This window comes from Bufo bufo, chromosome 2 (genome assembly GCF_905171765.1).
Source record: "Bufo bufo chromosome 2, aBufBuf1.1, whole genome shotgun sequence".
In the NCBI taxonomy this organism is placed as follows: Eukaryota; Metazoa; Chordata; class Amphibia; order Anura; family Bufonidae; genus Bufo; species Bufo bufo.
This window is the reverse complement of record NC_053390.1, coordinates 636,699,028-636,717,483: the sequence shown is the minus strand read 5'-3', so window position 1 is coordinate 636,717,483 and position 18,456 is coordinate 636,699,028. Positions and strand designations below refer to the sequence as shown.

General features: G+C 44.0%; 1 protein-coding gene across 4 annotated transcripts in view; it reads left to right on the top strand.

Annotated features, from left to right (window-relative positions):
* Window positions 1-18,456, top strand: part of TBC1D9 (TBC1 domain family member 9) — a 90,095-nt gene that overhangs the window by 6,562 nt on the left and 65,077 nt on the right. For 3 of the 4 annotated variants that reach the window (XM_040418481.1, XM_040418480.1, XM_040418483.1), the window contains exons 2-4: window positions 10,583-10,693; window positions 14,006-14,124; window positions 15,457-15,685. In XM_040418481.1, coding sequence (XP_040274415.1) covers window positions 10,583-10,693; window positions 14,006-14,124; window positions 15,457-15,685 — 459 coding nt within the window. The remainder of the gene's footprint in view (window positions 1-10,582; window positions 10,694-14,005; window positions 14,125-15,456; window positions 15,686-18,456) is intronic. The other variant, XM_040418482.1, reaches the window with a different exon arrangement.

Below are 18,456 nucleotides of genomic sequence, written 5' to 3'. Positions count from 1 at the left end.
CTTTTCTTTTTCTCATGAGAAGAGTTGTTCAAAGGCGTGGCACTCTTTAGAGGGTATTTGCAGTCATGTGATCACAATTAGTGAAGACAGGTGCGGTCTCGCTTATAAATAGTGCCACTTTTAATGTCTAAGGCCTCTTTCACACTTGCGTTGTCCGGATCCGGCGTGTACTCCACTTGCCGGAATTACACGCCGGATCCAGAAAAACGCAAGTGAACTGAAAGCATTTGAAGACGGAGCCATCTTCAAAATGCGTTCAGTGTTACTATGGCAGACAGGACGCTATTAAAGTCCTGGTTGCCATAGTAGTAGCGGGGAGCGGGGGAGCAGTATACTTACCGTCCGTGCGGCTCCAGGGGCGCTCCAGAATGACGTCAGAGCGCCCCATGCGCATGGATGACGTGATCCATGTGATCACGTGATCCATGCGCTTGGGGCGCCCTGACGTCACTCTGGAGCGCCCCAAGAGCCGCACGGACGGTAAGTATACTGCTCCCCCGCTCCCCGCTACACTTTACCATGGCAAACAGGACTTTAGCGTCCCGGCAGCCATGGTAACCACTCTGAAAAAGCTAAATGTCGGATCCGGTAATGCGGCGAAACGACGTTTAGCTTAAGGCCGGATCCGGATCAATGTCTTTCAATGGGCATTAATTCCGGATCCGGCCTTGCGGCAAGTCTTCAGGATTTTTGGCCGGAGCAAAAAGCGCAGCATGCTGCGGTATTTTCTCCGGCCAAAAAACGTTCCGTTCCGGAACTGAAGACATCCTGATGCATCCTGAACGGATTTCTCTCCATTCAGAATGCATTAGGATAAAACTGATCAGGATTCTTCCGGCATAGAGCCCCGACGACGGAACTCTATGGCGGAAGAAAACGCGTAGACAAGACTTTTTGTAACCACAATTGGATGTGATTTTACCGCAAGCAAAATAAAGATTCCTTTATCGAAGTGGAGCTGTATTCCTTGAACCTTTTTGCATTTGTACTACCCGGGCCTGACACGGGTTTCCGTGCTCACAGGTGGAGGAGGGGCAGGTGAGAGCTGCTGAACTTTTCTTTTTACTACTTATCTATATACCGTAATAGTTTTATCTCTCTGTGCTGACTGCTACAGAAGGACTGTATTGTGTATTTACCTTTTTAAATGGCATCGTGCTACCGAAATAAAAAAGTCAAATGTTTCCTATGAATATTGGGCTTAAAAAAAACCTTTGTGACAGAACTGTCCCTATAAAGGGATATTCCTATTTCACAAAGTGATTAATTATTGCTATTATACTGTATATTACAGTGCAATCGGCAAGTCTTCAGACCCTTTCAACCTGTTAAAATAAAAAATATCTAATTTTCCAGATCATTCTGCACTCAATCCCCCATAATGAGAAAGCAAAAACAGATATTTTTTTTTTATAATTTATTAAAAAGGAATAACTAAAGTTTTGCATGGACATAAGTATTCAGACCCTTCAGTATGACACTTTTTTGATTTAGCTCTGAGGGCCTCCCATTTCTCTTGATCACCTCTGAGATGTTTCTTCACCTTGATTGGAGTCCACTTGTGGTAAGTTCAGTTGATTGGACATGATTTGGAAAGAGACAGCCCTGTGTATATAAGGCCTCACAGCCGACCACACATATCACAGTTAAAACCAAGCACATAACAACGTGAAAAAGGTAAAAGGGTCTGAAGACTTTCCAAATGGATTGTATATGGACAAGTATTGGGATGCATCTCTTATACCTCCCTTATTCAGTCTCATTACCACAGGTGTATAAAATCCAGCACCTTTCCATGCAGTCTGCCTTTACAAAGATTTGTGAAAGAATGGCTTGTTCTGAAGAGCTTATTGAATACCATTGTGGTACTGAAATCTGATGCCACCACTGTAATGAGGCCTCTTGCACATGACCGTGTGCCCCCCGTGGCCGTATTACCGTCTGTGTGCATTCCACATCACGGATGCGGACCCATTCACTTGAATGGGTCCGTAAATCCAGAGATGCGGAACGGAACCCTACGGAAGCACTACGGAGTGCTTTCGTAGGGTTCCGTTCAGCAAAAAGATAGAACTTGTCCTATCTTTTTGCGGGACGGACGGATCGCGGACCCCATTCAAGTGAATGGGGTCGCCATCCGCATGCAGCATCCCCACGGTCTGTGCCTGTGCATTGCGGACCGCAATTTGCAGTCCGCAGCACAGGCACGGCCAGCACACGTTTGTGTGCAAGAGGCCTAAGTCAGTGGCATGGGTTTCCACAGCCTTACATCAAGCACAATGCCAAGCACGCTGCCACTGGACTCTGGAGCAGCGGAAACATGTTCTGTGGAGTGATGGATGAATCACACTTCTCTATCTAGCAGTCTGATGGACGAGTCCACGTTTGGCAAATGCCAGGAGAACGTTACCTGCCTGCACTGTGCAGTGGTGGGGGAGAGATAACGCTATGGGGCTCTTTTTCAGGGGTTGGCCTAGGCCACTTGGTTCTTGTGAAGGGACATCTTAATGTTTCAGCATACCAAGACATTTTGGACAAATGTATGCCTCCAACTTTGTGGTAACAGTTTAAGGAAGGTCCTCTTCAGTTCCAGTACGACTGTGCCCCAATGCAGAGCCGGCTTCAGGTTCACGTGGGCCCTTGGGGCATTTTGCACGGCGCTTACAGCAATGAAACTGCATGTATTATAGATTAAATTCCTTACACAGAGCATACTACAGAGCGGATATATGTGAATCCGTCCTTATGTACCTACTTTTATTTTCTACCCAGTGTTTCAGTCCCTCAGGTCTTCTCACAGATATGTGCCCCCTCACAGTAGATATGCCCAGATATGTCCCCTTCATAGTAGATATGCCAAGATATGTCCCCTTCATAGTAGATATGCCAAGATGTGTGCACTCTTACAGAGGATATGCCAAGATATGTGTCCAGTGCCCCCTTTCACAGTGGTTATGCCCAAATGTGCCCCATTCACAAGAAGTGAAAAAACCCAAACCATAAATAAATGCTGATTCCCAGCCTGCCCGGCTCCTCCTCCTACACAGATCAGCAGGACCATGTGTGAGGACATCATGCTGCTGCTGCTGCTGCTGTGGAGCACTGGCAGCTCAATGGCAGGGCGGGGAGCGAATAGTTCCCTACTTCAGTGGCGTGCCTACGGTGTTTTGGCACGCAAAATTGTACCCCCTCACAGTAGTATTGCCCTCATTGTACAACCTTAACATTAGTTTTGTACAGATGTGTGCCCTCTCACAGTAGTTATGCCCTATCTGTGCCCCCTTCATAGTAATAATCCCCATTGTGCCCCCTTTATAGTAATAATGCCCACTGTGCCCCCTTCATAGTAATAATGTCCATTGTGCCCCTTATTAGTAGTAATGCCCTCTGTGCCCCCTTAACAGTAATAACGCCCATTGTGCCCCCTTTATAGTAGTAATGCCCTCTGTGCCCCCTCCATAGTAGAAATCCCCATTGTGCCCTCTTCGCAGTAATAATGCACACTGTTCCCCCTTTACAGTAATTAATGCCCACTGTACCCCTTCGTTGTAGTAATGCCCTCTGGCTCTGTGCCCCCTCCATAGTAGAAATGCCCATTGTGCCCCCTTCACATTAGTAATGCCCTTTGTGCCCCATCCAGAGTAGTAATGCCCTCTGTGCCCCCTCCATAGTAGAAATGCTTTCTGTGCCCCTCCATAGTAATAAAGTCCTCTGTGCCCCCTCTATAGTAATAAAGCCCTCTGTGCCCCTTCCATAGTAATAAAGCCCTCTGTGCCCCTTCCATAGTAATAAAGCCCTCTGTGCCCCTTCCATAGTAATAAAGCCCTCTGTGCCCCTTCCATAGTAATAAAGCCCTCTGTGCCCCCTCCATAGTAATAAAGTCCTCTGTGCCCCGTCTTTATTAAAAAATAAAAATAAAAAAAACACAGTAACTAGCCGGAGCTGTGGACCCCGGCACTTGCCCGGGTATGCCGGGTGCTGACGTTGGCCTTGCCCCAGTGCACAAAACAAATTCTATAAAGGCATGGCTGGGTGAGTCTGCTATGGAAGAATTTGCCAGGGCTGCACAAAGCCCTAACCTCCACTCCAACAAATCTTGTAGAAAACCTTCCCAGAAGAGTGTTAGCAGTTTTATCTGCAAAGGGGAAGTCAGCTCCATGTTAATGTCTATGGATTTAGAATGGGATGTCTTAAAATCTCCTGCAGGTGTAATGTGTCCCAATATTTTTGTCCTTATAGTGTATGTCATCACTTTGATTGGTGGTGTCTAATCACTGGGATCCCACCTTTCTTTTACAGTCTTTGGCACCCTGACCACCCACTGTGTAGGGGAACTACAGTGCAGCTCCATTCAAGTCAGAGCTGGTAGCGGTTTCTTGCACATCTGCACTCCAGGCCATCTCGGCCCACAGCGTTGATTCATGCTCTGGATCAGTGGACCCCCACCAATTCTGAGAATGAATTGCCAATATTCTGTCACTTTACAAGATGGAGAATACCCTCTTTTAAAATTTGGTCTGCCAGCTCAAGTCTCACTCTCGGCAAACACCTGATTTTTACCAGTGGATTTCTAGGTGGCAAGGACAACTTAGGTTCACAAGAATGTGGCTGCTTGACCGGCTCTCCATTCTGGCTCATAGACACAAGGTCTGAAGCAGAAGAGCCTCCACTATAATCCATATACTTTAATAGACATGTGCACAGGGGTTGTCTTCATCAGGTAGCCCCTATAATTATGCTTATATTTTGTGCTATAGCGGCTTACACCTGAGGAAAGCTGAAAATCCCTCAAATGTTGTATAAGGTGACCTACTGAATGAAGGGTATTAGATCTGGATGTGTAGGTTCTCATTAGCATGAACCTGTCTGGTGCTAGTTTATGACCCAGAGAGGATCTAAAAGGAAAGCGTAAAGGAGAGACTGACGCTTTTCAATTTTCTCTTTCTCTGCCTAAAACGGATATTACTAATCTGCATTAGTGACAGAACCGGGAGCTGCTCTGGCAGACCTGGTTAATTTGTATGGCCATCCTGTAATGCTACATTTCCCCTGCAGCCATCACTGCCGGGAAAACTTGTGGCTGCCCGTGGCCTTCCCCGGCGATAAATGCTGAAGTCAGCTTCTCATGAGGAAGTAAATAGATCAGAACTAAATAAGGGTACTTTCACACTAGCGTTAGAAGAATCCGGCAGGCAGTTCCGTTGCTGGAAATGCCTGCCAGATCCGTAAATCCGTATGCAAACGGATATCTTTTGTTTCCGTTTGACAAATGCATTGAAATACCGGATCCGTCTCTCCGGTGCCATCCGTAAAAACGGATCCGGTATTTTTTATTTTTAAAGGTCTGGAAAACCGGATCTGTCAACGCGGCAATTTCATGAACACTTGGTACCGGATCCGGCATTAATACATTTTAATGGAAATGAATGCCGAATCCGGCAATCCAGCAAGTGTTCCGCAATTTTGCCCAGGGAAAATACCGTAAAAGGGACGGAACGGAAGACATCCTGATGCATGCTGAACAGATTGCTTTCCATTCAGAATGCAGTAGGATAAAACTGATGCGTTTTTTTCCGATATTGAGCCCCGAAGACGGAACTCAATACTGGAAAACTTTAACGCTAGTGTTAAAGTAGCCTAAAAGTATAAAAGCATCAAAATACCAATGGAATATATACAAAACATTACCACAAAATGTTATTTCTTTTTTTTTTTTTATAGTTACTGTAAATGGGAAATGAGCAAATACTGTGTACTCTGAAATTGCATCATACTGTGCACATGGAGAACGTGTCGATCCGTGTCTTGAGAAATATGAAATTTTCCTGTGTAATTCTATGTATAACATTAGATTTTTTTGAGTAATCTATATGGTGTGTGTGACCATAAAAGAGATTGGCTGAAGACCCCATCTTTCTGAAGTCTCTTTCCAGAAGTCTGCCTTATGTAACAATCCAGGCTGCAGCACTAGTATGTCCACTTACACATCACCAGCCCTTCATCAGTAGTGATTGCATGTGATCCCCAGTACAACATGGGGTGCACTTTAGCCTTTCATTTTATGGCGGTACTCTATCTCTCCTGTTTTGATGGGTCATGTAGCTATAATTAATAGGGCTGGATTTATATTTCAATGGGTCCTGTGGCTAGAAGGATTATGAGTGGCTGGCATTCTGGGGGGCACTGTTATAAGGGGAACTCTGACTGACCCTGTTATGAGGAGCATTGTGGCGGTCATAGTTATGGTAGTACTATTGTTGTGCTACTCTGTTCAATCAGGTGTGAAAGACTTAGGCATATATCCTCCTCAACATTGAAATTCCAACACCAAGAAGGACAAGACATAAAGTCATGCAAATCGAGGAAGTAGCAGGCGTCGCGAAAAAATGTGCAGATGAACAAATTTTCAAGCACCTAGCTCCAATCTGTGCCATGTGGGAGGGACAAAGCCAGATTGAAGACAAAAGGGTCATTTACTAATCTTAAATACGCCAAAATTATGCGTATTTCAGGCGCAGATAGCGGTGCAATGTTAGTTGCGCCGCTATCTGCGACTTTTCCCTGCTCACAACAGGTCTAAAATTGTGACTGACAGTCACAGGAGAAGGGGCAGGGAAGGGGGCGCGGTTACCGTGACTTGAAGCAAGGAGGCCGCTGCCCGCTTGACTTCAAGCCTGACTGGAAAATAGCGCGGACGGAGGATAAAAGATCGTTTTTCATACTTCTGCCTCATCAGAATGCAGTAAGAGAATCATCATCCGAAACTCACTGCCGGCTACTTGAAGGTACTGCTGGCGGTTTGGGATGGCTTTTGCCGCTGACAGGTTCCCTTTAAATTTCAATGTTGAGGAATGTATAATGTAGATCTTCTCATACCTGTTTTTACTCAAGTTATTATACTATTTCCTTTGTCCCTTAGTCTTCTGCTAGGATCCAAACCCATATGGGGAGGGGGTGTCAAAAAATAGTCATGTAAACAAGTCCGTGATGGTTGTGTATGTATGCCGACTCTTGCTGAATGAAAACTTCTCTTGTTCTTGCACTTTTATCCTGTGTAAACCCTTTCTTTGGCATGAGACTCGCTAGACAAGAACTATTAATATAAGAGCTTGTTATTGATTGTGCTCACACAAAAAAAAAATAATAATCCGCCACCGACTGACCACAGACCTTGTGCTTTACGGGCATGACCTTGAAGACTTTGCTTCTCTGCTTAGGTCATATTTCTTAATGAAGCCATTTATGGTCTTCCTTGTTGCCTAGCAGTGAATGAGTCTTATGAGTCTTGCTGGTGCGGTGCCAGAACTCGGCTCTGCACATTTCTTAATTTTCCTCGAGCCATCTTACAAACACTTTAACTGCAGGAACAGTCGTCTCAGGAAGCTGGGGGTTTATATTTGGTTTCTGTGTATCAGAAAGAGCCCATTGATATCGATGCTTAGAGATGAATATTTAATGCAGGTTTTCAGTATGAGATTTCCTCCATAATTCTACGCCAAAGAACCATTACCAAATGCATTTGAACAATGTTTGTATTTGGATGTTATAGTGGTAGAGAATCGCATGTATCATTTTTTATGCACATTTTTCTTTGGCTACCTGGGCATATCATCTACAGGAGTGAACACATGTGAAATAGACCCTAGTCCCAAGAGATTGGTTCCAAATGGGTTTGCCTTCCTTGATAATGTTGTATTGGGAGCCCATTATTGTGCTAGCATATGGGAACAGCAGAACCAAATACCATAGTGCAGCACAAAATACCGCCTCAGCAGAACCAAATACCACAGTGCAGCACAAAATACCGCCTCAGCAGAACCAAATACCATAGTGCAGCACAAAATACCGCCTCAGCAGAACCAAATACCACAGTGCAGCACAAAATACCGCCTCAGCAGAACCAAATACCATAGTGCAGCACAAAATACCGCCTCAGCAGAACCAAATACCATAGTGCAGCACAAAATACCGCCTCAGCAGAACCAAATACCACAGTGCAGCACAAAATACCGCCTCAGCAGAACCAAATACCACAGTGCAGCACAAAATACCGCCTCAGCAGAACCAAATACCATAGTGCAGCACAAAATACCGCCTCAGCAGAACCAAATACCATAGTGCAGCACAAAATACCGCCTCAGCAGAACCAAATACCATAGTGCAGCACAAAATACCGCCTCAGCAGAACCAAATACCATAGTGCAGCACAAAATACAGCCTCAGCAGAACCAAATACCATAGTGCAGCACAAAATACCGCCTCAGCAGAACCAAATACCATAGTGCAGCACAAAATACCGCCTCAGCAGAACCAAATACCATAGTGCAGCACAAAATACCGCCTCAGCAGAACCAAATACCATAGTGCAGCACAAAATACCGCCTCAGCAGAACCAAATACCATAGTGCAGCACAAAATACCGCCTCAGCAGAACCAAATACCATAGTGCAGCACAAAATACCGCCTCAGCAGAACCAAATACCATAGTGCAGCACAAAATACCGCCTCAGCAGAACCAAATACCATAGTGCAGCATAAAATACCGCCTCAGCAGAACCAAATACCATAGTGCAGCATAAAATACTGCCTCAGCAGAACCAAATACCATAGTGCAGCATAAAATACCGCCTCAGCAGAACCAAATACCATAGTGCAGCACAAAATACCGCCTCAGCAGAACCAAATACCATAGTGCAGCATAAAATACCGCCTCAGCAGAACCAAATACCATAGTGCAGCATAAAATACTGCCTCAGCAGAACCAAATACCATAGTGCAGCATAAAATACCGCCTCAGCAGAACCAAATACTATAGTGCAGCACAAAATACCGCCTCAGCAGAACCAAATACCATAGTGCAGCATAAAATACCGTCTCAGCAGAACCAAATGCCATAGTGCAGCTCAAAATACTGCTGCCCTCACCACAGTTTTGCAGTGTATCACCATCTACCCATAGTTCAGTAGAGCTATAGGTGGATAGAGAAGTTGGGGCCATTTTGCAAGCAACTAAAATGCGAGGAACAGGATGCTGTCTTGCTGGTCTCCCTCTGTCATTCTTACAATATTAAGAGTTCTCACTCTCTATTTTATGATCTCGCCTATTTGTGATATTGTCACGATCAGTGGGGGGGGGGGGGGGGGGACTCCACACTAAACACAGGAGGGAAGGGGAACAGTAACTGGGCCTGGAAACTAGGGAAGGAACAGGTCACCTCCTAAACAACCCCAATCCTGGCCCTAACTACCTATCAATATGAATAGACCTTGAAGGTAGGAATATTCATATGCTGGATACCTAGGCCCTTATATCCCTATCAGGCCCTGGAATGAGGTTAGGACCAGAGACAACCCATTCCTCCCCAGTTGGACGAATGGAAGTCTCTGTCTCAGGACCAGATACAAACCAAAGGGAATATAACAAACGCAAAACAATAAGAAAAGACAAGACTTTTCTGAAAGTAGAAAACTGGCAACTCCAGAAGCAGCACAGAGTACAACCGACCAGCTAGTAGAAGGCAGGAAGAAAATCTATAAACCGCGGCTACTTATGGGAAAAGTACAACAAAACACAGACACCATAAGATCCACAGTGAACTTGTCAATTTAACCCAACGAGTTGCCAGTCTCTCTGATCTCCTGGTACCTGCCACGGGAACGTCTGTGACAGATTTAGCATTAATCATTTTCATCTTTTATATGCATTTTACAGTATGTACAGCGGAATAAACGGTTTTTGCTTTGTTAACCAATGCGTGATCTGATGTTCAATGGCAGATATGCCCAGAAGAGGGCTAGCATGTAAGGCCTCTTTTACATCTGCTGGAATTCTCCAGATCCATTGGCCCCATTAAGGCTACTTTCACACTAGCGTTGTTAATTCTGGTATTGAGATCTGGCAGAGGATCTCAATACCGGAATTAAATGGATCCGTTTTGATTTTGCATATCAGGATGCATCTGTTCCATTAGGATTCGGTTGTATGTAATCAAAATGGATCCGTCACTAAATACATTCAAAATCAACGGGTGACGGATCCATTTTTTTAGGACACAAATCCGTCACCATTGACTTGTATTGTTTTTAGTGCTGGATCAGTTTTTTTCGGTTTTTATGACCAGACACAAAACCGCAGATCCAGCCAAATTCTGGGAAAAATGCCTCTGGCCGATTCGTGGCATTCTCTGGTGGCTGGATCAGAGTGCTGCAGATGTGGAAGTACCCAAGAATAGTATGTGGGTCTTTTGCACAAATCAAACATCAATTATGAGCCGTGAAATTCATCTGACCAGCCTCTTACATACAATGTATTATTGTGGCAGCGGGCCTCTTTATCTATAGACCGCTTGTATGACTCCATAGGTTGCACATACAGTATATCTTCCCCTGCTCTATTAGCCCTGTTTTCCATAAAGTTCTTCCTGACCTGGAAGTAAAATCTCAAATTCATCACGTTCATGTAATGCCGAACCAATGAATGATAAAACGCAAACAATGCAGAGTAAAGTCCACCCACATAAATGCTCATCACTTGTGTCCTCCTAGTTTTATGTATAAAGACTAAGTTGCTGGTTATTTTGCAGGTTTGCTGGTTGGGACCCTGGATGTTGTATTGGATTCCAGCGCCAGGGTAGCACCTTACCGCATCCTTTATCAGACCCCGGACTCCCTTACATACTGGACCATTGCTTGTGGTAAGAAGCTCAGCATGTAGCGTGTGTGATTCATTTTAGTGGTTATAACAGTGCCTTAGACTATTGCACAGGACTGTACATGAATAATACAAGTGTGGGGGAAAAAAGCTGCAAGGTAAGAATGCTTTAAAAAATAAGTGTTAATAGTTATATTTATCTATTAACTAAAATTGAATGAACAAAAGAGAAATTTATATGAAATCAATATTTGATGTCATCTCCCTTTGCCTTCAAAACATCATCAGTTCTTGTACATACATGTACACAGTTTTTGAAGGAACTCGGCAGAGAGGTTGTTCCAAACATCTTGGAGAACTGACCACAGATCTTCTGTGGATGTAGGCTTGCTCAGATTCTTCTGTCTCTTCATGTAATCCCAGACTGACTCGATGATGTTGAGATCAGAGTTCTTTGGGGGCCATATTATCACTTCCAGGACTTCTTCCTTGCGCTGAAGATAGTTCTTAATGACCTGGATGTTTGGGGTTGTTGTCCTGCTGCAGAATAAATAAAAATTAGTAACACATTTTTTCCACACCCTGTAAAAAAGTTTTGCACAGTACTTTGGTTTTTCTACTGATAAATCTCCGTCTTCAGCTTTTTAACGAGTCCAACACCTATAAAGATCTGAGAGTCACTCTTTGCTCTTTGACAGGTCCCTTTTGCTTTCAGTAGCCTCAGACCAGTGCAAAAACACAAGTCTGTATTGGTTTGGCCAGGATCCATTTTTTACAATGGGCTAATAGCAGCCAAACTCTGATGGTAACCCAGCCCATCGATGATCAGTGCTTTGTTTAAAGGGGTATTCCAGTAAACAGAACTAACACTCACTCAATATTACTGAACTATTAATATTTGTAAATTAGTCAGATTGCCCATTTACTCTGTCATTACATTTCTTTTTTACTGCAACTCCAGTTATGTATTGATATGGTAATGTGATTGGTATGGTACAGTCATGGTGGGCTGCTGTGGTCATATGGGACTCTATGGAAATCTACCTACTGGCTACTAAAGGCACTGCAGCAGATAGCCTAACAAGGGTTAATCTTTCCTATCAAGCTGGTCTGGAGTGAACTCTGACACAATATTTTGCAACTGACTTGTCATGGGAAAAACCTCTTTAGTTGTTGTGATTTACTTCTGCTTGCTTTTTGATTCATTGGAGTTTTATGATATGACCATTATGAAAAGCCTAAGTGTCACATGTTGCTCATTAATTTACAGGGGTTATCCCATGATTAATGTGAAAAATATAAATCAGACATCATATAGTACATGACAACGTCTTTCTAACAAAGCTAGAACCAGCCCTGTGCCTCACATGGATCCAGAGATCTCCTCATTCATTGCTCTGCTAGATTTATATCAAGCTGACAGCTCAGTGGGAGGCGTCCTTTCTGCTGCAGCTAAGGGGGCGTGTCTCAGCTCTCCCTATCACAGCTCAAGGGGAGTGTCTTTTCTGCTGCAGCTAAGGGGGCGTGTCCATGCTCTCCCTATCACAACTAAGAAGGCAGTTGAAGGATGGAACTGAGCATGTGCGGCTCATCACGCCTGCCTGCGCTGGGATTTCACTACCAAATAGACCTCAGGCCTGTAGCCTATGACAAGTCTTGTCGCCATCTGCAAATTTTAAGGCGCATTGGCGACCATTTTGGTCGCCATCTGGAGCGCTGTATTGCATCAGTGACATGACCACTCTCCACATATAATGATATATTACATCAGTGACATCACCGCTCTCCACATATAATGATATATTACATCAGTGACATCACTGCTCTCCACATATAATGATATATTACATCAGTGACATCACCGCTCTCCACATATAAGTGATATATTACATCAGTGACATCACCGCTCTCCACATAAGTAATATATTACATCAGTGACATCCTCGCTCTCCACATATAGGCGATATATTACATCAGTGACATAACGTCATATAGAGGGATGACGTCAGTGCTGTAATATGCCTCTTATACACTCACCTAAAGAATTATTAGGAACACCATACTAATACGGTGTTGGACCCCCTTTTGCCTTCAGAACTGTCTTAGGCTACTTTCACACTAGCGTTCGGGGCTCCGCTTGTGAGTTCCGTTTGAAGGCTCTCACAAGCGGCCCCGAACGGATCCGTCCAGCCCTAATGCATTCTGAATGGATGCGGATCCGCTCAGAATGCATCAGTCTGGCACCGTTTGACCTCCGTTCCGCTCAGCAGGCGGACACCTGAACGCGGCTTGCAGCGTTCGGGTGTCCGCCTGGCCGTGCGGAGGCAAACTGACCCGTCCAGACTTACAATGTAAGTCAATGGGGACGGATCCGTTTGAAGTTGACACTATATGGCTCAATTTTCAAACGGATCTGTCCCCCATTGACTTTCAATGTAAAGTCAAAACGGATCCGTTCGCATTATCATGAACAAAAAAACAAAAAACAAAATATTATTTTTTTTTTGTTCATGCTAATGCAAACGGATCCGTTCTGAACGGATCTAAACGTTTGCATTATAGGTGCGGATCCGTCTGTGCAGATACCAGACGGATCCGCACCTAACGCAGGTGTGAAAGTAGCCTTAATTCTACGTGGCATTGATTCAACAAGGTGCTGATAGCATTCTTTAGAAATGTTGGCCCATATTGATAGGATAGCATCTTGCAGTTGATGGAGATTTGAGGGATGCACATCCAGGGCACGAAGCTCCCGTTCCACCACATCCCAAAGATGCTCTATTGGGTTGAGATCTGGTGACTGTGGGGGCCATTTTAGTACAGTGAACTCATTGTCCCCATTCACTTCTATGGGGCCTGCGTTGCGTGAAAAATGCTGAATATAGAGCATGCTGCGATTTTCACGCAATGCACAAGTGATGCGTGAAAATCACTGCTCATGTGCACAGCCCCATAGAAATGAATGGGTCCGGATTCAGTGCGGGTGCAATGCGTTCACCTCGCGCATTTCACCCGCGCGGAAATCTCGCCCGTGTGAAAGAGGCCTTATATGTAAAGATCTGCCAGATATATGCAACCACGAGCAAACGTTGATTTTTCCACAAATCCCGGCAATGCAGACTCGAGAAAAACTGACTTCAGAAATTCCCCTCTGCGGGTGTGTGTAGACATCTTATGGAAAATGCTGATAGACATATGATTAGATCTAATGACCTCACACTACGGTGAAGGACCAGAGGAGGCTTACAACGATTGCAATGTTCCATTCTTGCATCAGTGATTTGTTTGCTTTGTCCTATCAATAGAGATGATGAAACCCTAGCTTTAGTTATAGTTCTGCTTCTTTTGTGTCCAGGAGGCTCTCGAAGGGAGGTAACTGAACATTGGGAATGGCTGGAGATCAACCTGCTTCAGACGCTTTCCATTTTTGAAAATGAAAATGACATTACTACGTTTGTCAGAGGAAAAATCCAGGTAATGAAACCTGCGTGTTGGGTACGGTTTGTCAAACAACAGATTTGGATGTAAGATGTCTAAGATGTAGTTTGTGGGGGGGTGAATCTGAATAGTCGCCATGTGATACTATATTTCACTTGCAGCGACTGCCGCTGATGTGTGTCTGGCTTTGGTTTCCCTGGCAAAATCAGCTTGTTAGGTCTATCGGAAGCAAGACACAGCAATCGACTGATCTCCTCAGTGGCTCCCGTCTGAAATGTTTTTCTTTGCAGTGAGAGAACCTCTTTTTAGAGGTCTTCTGGTCGTTTCCATTAGGCTTAGCTTTAACTGGACATGATAGAGAAAACACCAGAAATTATGGGGGAGATTTATCTTTCCATTTACACCTGAAAAGTGGCGTTAAAATGTAGCAGGTGCCACTTTTTAACTGCAACTTTTTACAAAATTGTCGCATCTCCCCTTTTTTGCCGTCCTCGCCAATTTTCTAAAAGTGGGTGTGGCAAGGGCGGGGAAGAGGCGTGGCTAGATGCAGCGACAAATTTATCTTCAATTACATCAGTTTTCTGGTGTAAATGAAGCCAGAAATCTGTGGCAGCCCTGACCTCTCGATTTCAGGTTAGGCGCACAGACTGCAGGAGGAGGCGCCTAATTTATGACGAGGCTTTGCTGTGGGCCCAAACAATATCGATGAATAAAGGACAGAAAGGAGAAAAAACTTTCTTAAAGAGGTTGGTCGGTCAAGAAGCAGGCAACACCAATGCTCCCAATGAGTGCCCCATTTTAAAAAAAACAACAAAAAAAAACAACTTGTCCATGGTCCCGCTGTGGTGGAGCTACTGCCTCGTTCCAAGCTGGACCAGAAAGTGGCTTGTTCCCATGTCCACTACGGCGAGTCCCAGGCCTCAGCAGAGCTGTCAAATCTGCTTGAGCGATACGTCACAGCAGGACCGAGCCACTTCCTGGTTCATTGGGACCTGAAGTGGCTGGGAATTGGGCAGTGGCACAGGCATGACGGGACCAGTGTTGTTCTTTATTAATGGGGAACAGGTTACGAGTATTGAGGTTTCCATCCCCTAGGCTAGACAACCCATTCAAATCCAAAAAAGCAACCTGCTTAGCAACGTCACATAGCATTCATGGTAGTTAAGCAAACAAAATGATTAAATCTGTACATACTCAATTTTTTTGCATTAGTGCAAATTGCAATTAAAGTTTGGAGATGGCCAAAGATGATCCTTTTTGATGTTCAAGGAAGAAATAAAAATGTTTGACTACTGTATACCCATATATCCAGCCAACAAATGATCCAGTTCTATTGATAACTACGTCATATCCCCTTACTTTCTCCAGGGTATCATTGCAGAGTATAATAAAATCAATGGCGTAAAAGATGATGATGATACAGATAAGTTTAAGGAAGCCATAGTGAAGTTCCACAAGCTATTTGGCATGCCAGAAGAAGAGAAGTTGGTGAACTACTACTCATGCAGTTACTGGAAGGGCAGAGTGCCCCGACAAGGATGGATGTACCTAAGCATCAACCACCTCTGTTTCTACTCCTTCCTATTAGGAAAAGAAGGTAGTGTAACAGATATTCAGTTTTCTTCCAATTGATAGAAATTAAACTGGATGATAAATGTGGTGCAGGGATAGACACTTTTCTCTGACTCTCTACCAATTATTGATTGTCTTAATTTGTGACAGAATTTTACACCAGAAATATCATGCAAAACATTCACATTAGGCCATGCTCGCTTTCCCACAAAACCTCACCCCCTTTTCAAGGAAAAATTGTACCAGCTTTAGTTCCGCCAGTTTACACCACTTTTCAGACAGATTCTAGACGCAGACACATTAGTATGTCCGGGCCATTGAATTCAGTGGCCGAGTGTAGTGTTAGAATCGGACTATAGTAGTGCATGCTGCAATTTTCTCTATACAGAGTAATGGTCCTTATGGAAAATCAGACATGCAAAATGGCCCATTGACTATAATGTGTTCATCTTTCAGTTTGTGTGCTGTCTGTTCTAGACCTAGACCCCTTTCACACGGGCGAGTATTCCGCGCGGATGTGATGCGTGAGTTGAACGCATTTCACCCGAGCTGAATACCGACCCATTCATTTCTATGGGGCTGTGCAGATGAGCGGTGATTGTCACGCATCACTTGTGCGTTGCGTTAAAATCGCAGCATGCACTATATTCTGCATTTTTCACGCAACGCAGGCCCCATAGAAGTGAATGGGGTTTGCGTGAAAATCGCAAGCATCCGCAAGCAAGTGCGGATACGGTGCGATTTTCACGCACGGTTGCTAGGAGACGATCGGGATGGAGACCCGATCATTATTATTTTCCCTTATAACATAGTTATAAGGGAAAATAATAGCATTCTGAATAAGGAATGCTTAGTAAAACATCGCTGGAGGGGTTAAAATAAATAAATAAAATAATTTAACTCACCTTAGTCCACTTGATCGCGATGCCCGGCATCTCCTTCTGTCTCCTTTACTGAACAGGACCTGTGGTGAGCATTCATTATAGGTCAAGGACCTGTGGTGACGTCACTCCGGTCATCACATGATCCATCACATGATCTTTTACCATGGTGATGGATCATGTGATGACCAGAGTGACGTCACCACAGGTCCTTGACCTATAATGAATGCTCACCACAGGTCCTGTTCAGTAAAGGAGACAGAAGGAGATGCCGGGCATCGCGATCAAGTGGACTAAGGTGAGTTAAATTATTTTATTTTTATTTTTTAACCCCTCCAGCGATGTTTTACTAAGCATTCCTTATTCAGAATGCTATTATTTTCCCTTATAACTATGTTATAAGGGGAAATAATAGAATCTACAGAACACCGATCCCAAGCCCGAACTTCTGTGAAGAAGTTCGGGTTTGGGTACCAAACATGCGCGATTTTTCTCACGCGAGTGCAAAACGCATTACAATGTTTTGCACTCGCGCGGAAAAATCGCGGGTGTTCCCGTAACGCACCCGCACATTTTCCCGCAATGCCCGTGTGAAAGAGGCCTTAGACAGCACACTGATATGAAAAGACCTTGTCTGAATAAGGCCTTATATAGCTACATTATTTGTGCACACATTTTGATCAAATGATATTTGTTTATTAAGTACCTTCTACTATGTGTCATACATTGTTACTGCTACTGAACTAAACTCCCTCAAGGATGTTGTCTATAGTTGTTCTGTGCAGAATATAAGACGGGGCTGCCTAACCTGTAGATAAACTATATCCACTATGCCATTTTATATCTCAAAATGAAATCTTGTATTCAATTTTAGTATCGTTAATTAAATTTAATATTGTAGATGTGAAATAAAGGAGATTTATAAATGTCTAAAAACAATTCTTTATTGCCTATAGCAATCACAGCGCAGCTTTTTATATTCCTTATAATGCTTTCGAACACATGTATTGATTAAAAATGTTGTAGCTATTAGTTTAGGTTTAAAGAGAGTTTGTTAGCAGTTTTGATGAGGCAAAATTGCTGACAGAACCAGGGAAGGAATAGTGTGAATATCCGCTTAGTTTCTGCATGGGTCTGGTCCTGCAAGTGCCCAGGAGATGGAGGTTCACAGTGAGGTGCTCTCTGCTTTCTACCTTACACTGCTTTACAGCTTCTCCCCTATGCTCTCAATGACGGCTGCAACATCCAGTCAGGAGACTGCTACAGCTGTGAAGCAGAGAGCACTTCACAGAAGTTGTGCCTGACAGAATCAAACTTCATATTCACGCTACTCCTGATAATAAAAGCTTCGCAAAAGGTATAATTGTCCTGCTCTCCCAGACTTCACCCACTGCTGTCAGCAGTTTAGCATGGTCAGAACTGCCAACAGACTCCTTATAAAAGTGTTCTTTAAACAGCTATATCGGAGATGCACACTTTCTTCCTGTGCGGCATGGTGCGTGTTCTTTATTTAAAGTACAACAAATGGGAGTTAATAGTCAGAAATGTGTCGACAGACAAATATAGTCTGCAAGAAAACATGGAGTATGGCCCCCTCCTTGAGAGACATGGCAGTGACAGACCCGATGCAAACTGATGCATATCTGTGTGTACGTTGTTGTTATGTTACAGCCACATCTGAGGTTGGTATTCCGTTTTTCTGTTCCGGCATAGTAACAGAATACTGGAATTTCTGTATCTTGCATATGCTGGAGACTGCCAGCACTTGACAAATCCCATTCACTGTAACTGGGTCCATCAGGTTTCCAGCCTACATGCAGCGGTATTTCTCCAAAAGAGATCCAGTATTATGCCAGAAACCTGGCAGACCCCGTTATAGTGAAGGGCATCGGTGATCTCCGACATATGCCAGACA